General features: G+C 41.4%; 1 protein-coding gene across 2 annotated transcripts in view; it reads right to left on the bottom strand.

Moving 5' to 3' along the window:
* Positions 1 to 4,028: 4,028 nt before the first annotated feature.
* pde4a (phosphodiesterase 4A, cAMP-specific) overlaps positions 4,029 to 9,377 on the bottom strand; it is a 32,322-nt gene continuing 26,973 nt past the window's right edge. Inside the window, exons 9-15 of one of the 2 annotated variants that reach the window (XM_014203951.3) lie at positions 8,099 to 8,197; positions 7,804 to 7,968; positions 7,550 to 7,649; positions 7,138 to 7,292; positions 6,871 to 6,993; positions 6,592 to 6,774; positions 4,029 to 6,443 (exon numbers count right to left, since the gene is read on the bottom strand). In XM_014203951.3, the coding sequence (XP_014059426.1) occupies positions 5,916 to 6,443; positions 6,592 to 6,774; positions 6,871 to 6,993; positions 7,138 to 7,292; positions 7,550 to 7,649; positions 7,804 to 7,968; positions 8,099 to 8,197 (1,353 nt within the window). In that variant the 3' untranslated portion in view covers positions 4,029 to 5,915. The remainder of the gene's footprint in view (positions 6,444 to 6,591; positions 6,775 to 6,870; positions 6,994 to 7,137; positions 7,293 to 7,549; positions 7,650 to 7,803; positions 7,969 to 8,098; positions 8,198 to 9,377) is intronic. The other variant, XM_014203952.3, reaches the window with a different exon arrangement.

Raw genomic sequence — 9,377 nt, 5'->3', positions numbered from 1 at the left:
TTATGGCGTGGTGCATGATGGGTAATGAATTGGAAGCAGCCATGTCAGAGAGGGTGGAGAACCTCTTTTGGCCATTTTTATGTGGATTTGAGATTGCAGACGTGTGTCTGTCAAAATACTTAGTGGTATAAAGTACACATTTTTTTCAGTTTGAGCCTAAAATGACATACCCAAATCTAACTGCCTGTAGCTCAAGACCTGAAGCAAGGATATGCATGTTCTTGATGCCATTTGAAAGGAAACACTTTGAAGTTTGTGGAAATGTGAAATGAATGTAGGAGAATATAACACATTAGATCTGGTAAAAGATAATAAAACAAATTGTACCATCTTTGAAATGCAAGAGAAAGGCCATAATGTATTATTCCAGCCCAGGCGCAATTTAGATTTTGGCCACTAGATGGCAGCAGTGTATGTGCAAAGTTTTAGACTGATCCAATAAACCAATCCAATTGTATATCTGTTCAAAATGTTGTATCAAGACTGCCAAAATGTGCCTAATTGGTTTATTAATACATTTTCAAGTTCATAATTGTTCACTCTCCTCAAACAATAACATGGTTTTCTTTAATAGCTACTGTAAATTGGACAGTGCAGTTAGATTAACAAGAATTTAAGCTTTCTGCCCATATCAGATATGTCTATGTCCTGTTTTCTTTTCATTTTCTTACGATCTCATGCTAATCACATTAGCCTATGTTAGATCAACCATCCCGCGGGGGACACACCGATCCCGTAGAGGTTAAGTAGAAATACTTTTAAGTACTACTTAAGTAGTTTTTGGCGGATTCTGTTCTTTACTATTTATATTTTTGACAACTTTTGTTTCACTACATTCCTAAAATAAATAATGTACTTTTTACTCCATACATTTTCCCTGACAGCCAAAAGTACTCGTTACATTTTGAATGCTTAGGAGGACAGGAAAATGGTCCAATATATGCATTTATCAAGAAAAGATCCCTCTGATCTGGCGGACTCACTAAACACACATGCTTAATTTATAAATTATGTCTGAGTGTTGGAGATAGCACCTGGCTGTCCGTAAATTTAAAAAACAAGAAAATAGTGCCACCTGGTTTGCTTAATATAAGGAATTTGAAATAATGTATACTTTAAATTTTGATACTTAAGTATATTTATAACCAAATACTACCATAGTACTCTTTTACCGGGTGACGTTTACTTTTACTTGAGTAATTTTCAATTAAGGTATCTTTACTTTTACTCAAGTATGATAATACGGTACTTTTTCCATCACTGAAAATACTTCATAATTATAAGAGATGATCTAAGAGATGATCCATTCCATGCCTATGATCAAGGCATGGAATGGAAAAATTGATGTAATCAATTTATCACTAGCCACTTTATATTATATAATGTTTACTTACCCTACATTACTCATCTCTTATGTATATACTGTACGCATTACTCATCTCATATGTATATACTCTATTCTATACCATCTACTGCATCTTGCCTATGCCGTTCGGCCATCACTCATTATATATTTTTATGTACATATTCGTATTCATTCCTTTACACTTGTGTGTATAAGGTAGTTGTTGTGAAATTGTTAGGTTATATTACTTGTTAGATATTACTGCATGGTCGGAACTAGAAGCACAAGCATTTCGCTACACTTGCATTAACACCTGCTAACCATGTGTATGTGACAAATACATTTGATTTGATTTGATTTGAGTTGGCAAGCCAAATAATTAGACAGCATAGCCTGAAACTGTCAGGCTGAAATGAGTCCATCAATTCCTGCAATGGGGTTTATCATATGTATTGAGAATCCTCATGGTGTGCAATGGAAGTCTCTGTAGCCCATTCTTACTAATCGTTTAGATAGTCTTTGATAAACATGTAGGCCTACTCATACACTGATTCTCTGTAAATAAAAATATGGTGTGGAAGCATAGTATTCACATTCACTTTATAAACCACAATAAACCAGACTATTGAAGACCTTGACCTTTTGGTCTACTCCTTTTTTATAATCTCTGATAACATTATTTAGCACACACAGTTGCCACAGTATTTCTCTTTGCTTATATTATAAAAAATCTTCCTTTATTTGTAATTTTAACACACTTTACAGTACCGAACAGTGAAATAAAATAAAAATAGACTGATATATAATTGTATTATATAGCTGTTTGCTTATTAAATGCATTTTATTCACAAAATAACACCTCAGTTCTCTCAGAAGAAAACCTTTCATAAAAATAATATAATAAAAAATAACTTGGACACATTTTACACATTACAGCAATATAATTTACAAATATTACAATCATTTCATGGTGTTTTTTCCATTTATATAATTTTCCTAACTTGTGAACAAGTAACACATGATTTAAAGCCCAGATAATTGTTCTCGGAGGGAGTCTAATATGACAAAACTGACCAAGAAGTGGAGGTGCTCATTTCAAAATGGCTACACAATGTCTCTCTCAGAACCCTCTTGTTTTTTACCTCTTGCTTCACCATACACATCTGTCAATTACTCACCATCACTCCTACATGGCATATTGATAATGAATAGTTTTCATTGATTATGACTTGCGCAATATGGCATGGGCATACATGGAATAGCACAATAGAAAAAAAACTAAGGCTTGAAACCAGGTCCAACGGAACCAGTGTGAGACATAACTACCAAATCCTCCAAAAAACACATACTGTACCCACATACTACTTCAACCACATTGTCTACCCTACAACCTCCCTTAAAATAAAGTTCTGGTACAAAATATTTTCATTTTTCTGATGATTCATCTGATCCTGATTCCTCCAATCCATCTAATAATCTAATAATGAAATGTACACATTTCTCTGTGTGAGAACAATGATAGCACAAAAGAGAAAGACAGAGGAAAGATGAGGACAGAAAAAGAGAAGGAAACGTGATGCTGTGGCCAGTAGTGTTTTACTGATTTAGTTATTTTCTTATAACTAAACGTGGTTAATTATCAATGATAATGACCTGAATACATTTCTAATTTACAATCTAACATTACAAAATATACAAAACAAGCGGTGATAACGCTAACAGTTATATTATCAATATGTCATTATAGTTCTGTTTCTAGACCATCCACCAGAATGATACAAAAATAAAAACTGTACACAAACTGTTCAAAGAAAACACTTGTGGTATTTTCCATGGTTTTCTTTTCAATATTTAAAAAGAATGGCAGCAATTCATCAACTGAATAATTTCTTAATAAGAAATGATCGCTACAGTATTGTGTTAAAATGGCAATCAAATATTTATTTGTTTTTATAGCTCATGACAAAACAAGAAGCCAGATAAACAAAGCTGTATATCTTCAAAGACAGGGGGAAGCTTCATGGGAATCTCCTACTCCATGTACTGAGACAGTATCGTTGGATTCCCATTCCAACAATTAAAGGCCTGTGCGGTGACACCGCAATGCTGCTCCAGCCAATCACAGAGCTGGACTGGATGGATCTCAGGCCTCTGTTCCATCAAGCACAGGCTGTTCTTTAGACGAGCTACGTTACCGACCAGCAGAAACCAGCTATACTTATGTTGTTGTTTTTTACCCTGTGAACAACAACTCCAAGTCAAACTGAGACCTATTCAAGCTGTGTGCTGATCAATCCCGTGACCATGACCTCATACAGCCAGGATGGTGATTCTAGTGAGTGATGACACACAACACATGACAAGAGAAAGGTCTCTGATTGGACTTGTTGCTGCTGCTGCGCCCTTACCCTCCTATCTCTTTCTCTCTCATCTTTCTCTCTCATCTTTCTCTCTCCTTCTCTCTCCTTCTCTCTCCTTCTCTCTCCTTCTCTCTCTCTCCTTCTCTCTCCTTCTCTCTCTCTCTCTCTCTCTCTCTCTCTCTCTCTCTCTCTCTCTCTCTCTCTCTCTCTCTCTCTCTCTCTCTCTCTCTCTCTCTCCTCTCTCTCTCTCTCTCTCTCTCTCTCTCTCTCTCTCTCTCTCTCTCTCTCTCTCTCTCTCTCTCTCTCTCTCTCTCTCTCTCTCTCTCTCTCTCTCTCTCTCTCTCTCTCATATATATATATATATATATATATCAGACATGTCCTCAGCCCAAGACAGACGTTATTTTCAACCAGAAAAAGTATTGTGAGAAAATATACTTACTCGACATCCGGTCTGCAACAGCTATATGTTTACCACTCATTTGACCTGCATTCCCTGGAGCTAAATTGGCCTATTTATTGTGCCCTCGCAACTGACACAACACATTCTTAATATTGGCCATAAAATGTTCCTGTCCATATGCTGATGCTGGGTACATTGTGTATAGACACACAGACACTCACAGATAGAGGCATACAGACATGGTATAAATATACTAGGATATTTAGAATTTATCTTATAAATCTACATAGTGGCAGGTATGTATCCTGCATTTGACATTAAGGCAGAAAAGCTTAAAACGTAACAAGAATGGCTGTGTGTGACTGTCTGAACAGCCTCCTTTCTGGCCAAGCTTGTTCTTTCGATTCCCTCCAATCCTGAAATCACCCTGACAAAATCCTCTCAATCTGCCCCGTCAAAGCATCTCTCCCCTCATCAGTTTTCCAATCTGTTGCTTTGGTGACAACTGATGCAGGAAGTGAGAAGAGACTGGTGAATAAATACAGCGTGAGTGGGTAAGAGATGGAACGTGAATTTGTGCTGCTGATGATATTATCCTAATCCTTCAAACATATTTAGCAAAAAATGATAATAAATAGAAAACAGGCAGAACATATACTCTAAAGTATCTCATGGCTTATCCTCAGAAAGTAAAAAAGAAAATAATTTTCGTATGTAAAAACTGGAGAGTCCACAAGCAGCAGGTGTGGTGGTGTAGTGGTAGTGACTTCATATCTACGAGTTCTGAAACGTCTCATCAACATGAAAAGCAACAAAGGAAGACTTACAGCTGAAAACCTGTCACCACAGAAACTAACTGAGCATGTGACACACACACACACACACACAAAATCATGAACAGTTACAATAGATCTTTGAACAAGAGACAATCAAAAATGACGACAAAAGCAGACACTCCTGTCCCACGATGCATTGCTTCACGACAGCTCCATGTTTCAGGAGCTGGTGTTTCCAGAAAGGCACACAGCCATGTTGCACCGGTAGCACTTCTTCATAAAGGGAAAATGGGAAAATGGAGGCGGGACCCTCAGGTCCCCTCATCACAGTATCTTCCTTTCTTTATTAAACGTAATCCTCTCTTCTGTTCTCGCGCCACTCCTCCTCTATAGATAGATATCTGTAGTTTTCTTTCCGACAGAAATGGAAAATAAGTCACTCAGAAGAAAACAGAGTTCTTGTTGAATTCTAACAAACATGAACTAGTAATACTGACTGACGCTAGTTAATACTCCATATAGAGATGGCTTTTTCCAAAGAGATTCATTACCAATCAGAGTCCTCTAAACACACACGCACACATAGGCACGCGCAAACACACAAACACACACATTCTCGGGTGTAGACTTTGGAGGTTTTTTTTCTTCCCATGAATCAAAGTGTGTGAGTGAGGTGTGTTTTGTGTGGAGGTGAGTTTGTGTATGTTTATGTGTGTGTGTGTTTCAGGTCCAGTGCTACACTGTCTTCAATGGCCCATTATTAACGCTTCTCTATGTTCCTCTTTGTCCTCATAGCAGTTCCTCATAGCATCAGCTGGAAGAAACGGCTCCAACTCCAAATCTACAGTTGCTGTGTAAATAGCTTTTCTTTAAGCAATATTATTTGTGTTCCCTTTTTGAAAAATAGATTTAAAGGTCTATTGTTTATGTAGTCTTATTTGATCTTGGGTTTTGGCCATCGGAAATAAAGGATTGACAACAGGGGCGTGGTGTGTGCATGTGGGGTGTGGCCAGGGAGAGAGGAGCGGAACTCATGTGTCATCAGCTGGTGAGGAGGAGTCTTCCTCCTCGTCGTCCTCCACGGGGCTTGTGTCAGAGTGTATCTCCACCCCTGACTGAGCTCGCTGAAGAACTCCCCTCTTCTCCTCCTCCTCCTCCTCCTCCATCCCTACTTCCCCTTCCTCCTCGATGATGTCATCCTTTACCACGTCCTCTCCTTCCTCCTCTTCTTTCTTGTCTTCCTCCTCTCCCTGACTGCAGTCCAGCACCATGTGATTGGGGGTGGTTTTCCCCTCCTCCTCCTCCTCTTCTTCCTCCTCCTGTCCTCCCTCCGTGTCGTCATCCAAGGTGAGCTTGAACTGGAACTTGTCGATGCAGGCGTTGAGCCTCTTGTCTGGGCCGAGGGGCATTGGGGGTGGGGAGATGGGGCTCTGGGGGATGGTGCTCTGGTACCAGTCCCTGTTGTCCTCCAGAGTGTCCAGGATGTCCTGGGCGTCAGGGTGCACCAGGTCCCCCCACGTCTCCCACAGAGGGTGCACGATGTAGTCGATGAAGCCCACCTACAGCACACAACACCAGGAGAATCAAACACACTAACAAACATCACACTAATAACAAGCACATTACACGGCTAAGGAATTTGTGTAAGCAACATGAGATGACATTTATAGTGATCCCAAAATGTGTGTTGTGTGTATGTTTCCTAACCTGACTCTTCTCCACAGAAGCAGTGTGTTTGTCACACATGGGGCTGATCTCCATGCCCCTCTCTCTCTCCTTGTCCCCCTGTCTAAAGAACTCCTCCATGATGCGCTCAGTCCACTCTCTGTACACGACCAGGGGCTTGGTGGGGTTACTTAGGTCCGCACAGTGCACCATGTTCCTCAGCACCTGCAGACACACACATAAGGTCAGGTATCACCAGTGCACGGTAGGCGTTGTGAATTTTCTCCAGCTTATGTTTAGAGGTCAGAGGGGAAAGCTCACCTGGATGCGGTCAGTGTAGTGGTCGAGCAGGAGCACTCCTGAACTGGTCACCTTCTTCGTCTCCACCATGGTCTTCAGATCAGCCAGCAAACTCATATGCTTGGACATATCCGTCGCCAACACCTTGAGAGGTCAATTAAAGGAGGTCAAAAAAAAAAAAATAAAAACATCAGAAAATAACATTTAAATAACTCTTATAAGCTCCGCCCCTTACTGAGCCAGCGGAGCAGCCCGTTAGTGAGTGAGCGTGAGGGGCAGGAGCCTCACCATATCGATAACGAGCTTGCGCAGGCTCTGTCTCTGCCTCTTGCTGAGGTTCTGGAAGATGTCACAGTTGTCCTCGTGGAGCAGCTTGAAGCCCACGGCCAGGTGGTGGTTCTCCAGGACTGACTCATCGTTGTACATCAGAGCCAGCTCCGAGTCTGGGGGAGAGGACAGACAGAACACACCGGGTCAGTACAGAACACATACTAGGTCCGAGCACCTGTAGACACACCCCACTAGCAACCTTTTCACATTACAGTGCTGACTCTGACATTTCCTTTTTACGATATCAGCTGTGCTACACTGACTAGTGAGCTGAGCTCAGCTGAGATGTGGTTCAGGGACCTTTATTCAGTTCTAATGCAGTGTACTGTACAGCGACTTGTCTCCTCCTATCTCCATTGTAAGGACTCACTGGTGTTGATGAGGAACTGATTGGACACGCCAGGATGATCCACATCATGGATGGCAGCAGCAAATAACGCAGCCAGGATCTCCAGATCAGTGAACACAGCCTGACAGAGAGAGAGATAGAACACAGTGTAACCAGTCACGTTTTAGAACACCCTACAGGACATGAATGTGCGATGGGAGTTCAAGTTCAACTGTGTGCTTCAAGTTAGTTGTTCTTAGACGTAGCCTCAGTGTGGGGTGAAATTTGGTTCTTACGTCCAGAGCCGGTGTGGACAGCAGGACGTGGGTGGACTGTGTGACGTCAGCGGCGTGGAGGCTGTTGTGGTAGGCCACATTGGCATGGTAGTGGTCCTCCAGGGTCATAACGTAGGTCACAAACGTGTCGACAGGGATTCGAAACGTCTTCAAAAGATCCCTCTCCTACAGGGAAGGAAAACACAGTGTCACACAAACACTCCTATACACGTATATGAACAGCAAAGTCTACATTAAGTCTGTATGACCACTCGTACTGAAAATCGAATGGATAAAACCACTGCTTTTCACCCACCTGGAAGATGGCGAACATGATGCAGCTGAGAGGCCTATTATTGGAGAACTCAGCCAGACGAAAGATATTAAGGCCCCACTTATTCAAGTCATCCAGCTCCTGGTCAACAGACATCAGAAACAGAATCACCTTTATTTGCCAAGTAAATTTACACATCCCCAGAATTTGACTTGACATATGACTCCATTTAATCCCTCCAGAGACCCATCAATAAATCAAATCAATTCATTTTTGTCCACTCTAACGGAGATAGATTTTTTTGGGCCGTATCGCTGAGGCCATACATGCCACTGTGTTAAATCCTGTTGTACTTTTGAGAGGACATTCTGGGGTATTCAATGATATCATGTGGGGGGTATGACTTTGCACTTTCTCATCCTGTTTTTTTTTTTAAATGACTGCCATCTCAATTTAGCACATTTTATTTAAAGAAGAAAGTACATGTATGTAATTGTGTAATCATTTTTGTGAGTTTGATATTCAAATTGTTTCTAGTAAATAAATACAGTACATGACCAAAAGTATGTGGACACCTTCTCTTGTCGAACGTCTCATTCCAAAATCATGTATATTAATATGGAGTTGGTCCCCCCTTTGCTGCTATTACAGCCTCTAGTCTTCTGGGAAGGCTTTTCACTAGCTGTTGGAACATTGCTGTGGGGACTTGCTTCCATTCAGCCACAAGAGCATTATTGAGGTCAGGCCCTGATGTTGGGCGATTACGCCTGGCTCGCAGTCGACGTTCCAATTCATCCCAAAGGTGTTCACTAGGGTTGATGTCATGGCTCTGTGCAGGCCAGTCATTGTCAGGCCAGTCATTGAGGCATTGTCATGCTGAAACAGGAAAGGGCCTTCCCCAAACCTTTGCCACAAAGTTGGAAGCACAGAATCGTCTTGAATGTCATTGTATGCTGTAGCGTTTAGATTTCCTTTCAAAGGAACTAAGGGGCCTAGCCTGAACCAAGAAAACCAGCCCCAGACCATCATTCCTCCTCCACCAAACTTTACAGTTGGCACTATGCATTGGGGCAGTTAGCGTTCTCCTGACATCCGTCAAACCTAGATTTGTCCATCAGACTGCCAGATAATGAAGCGTAAATCTCGGCAATGGTGGCGCGCTTTACACCATTCCGGCCGACGCTTGGCATTGTGCATGGTGATCTTAGGCTTGTGTACATCCGCTCGGCCATGGAAACCCATTAAGCTCCAGACTAACAGTTATTGTGCTGACGTTGCTTCCAGAGGAAGTTTGGAACTCAGTAGTGTGTTGCAACCGAGG

Source organism: Salmo salar, chromosome 06, assembly GCF_965601325.2.
Source record: "Salmo salar chromosome 06, fSalSal1, whole genome shotgun sequence".
NCBI lineage: Eukaryota > Metazoa > Chordata > Actinopteri > Salmoniformes > Salmonidae > Salmo > Salmo salar.
Note: the sequence above shows the minus strand (reverse complement) of the source record. Positions and strands in the feature narration are given on the sequence as shown.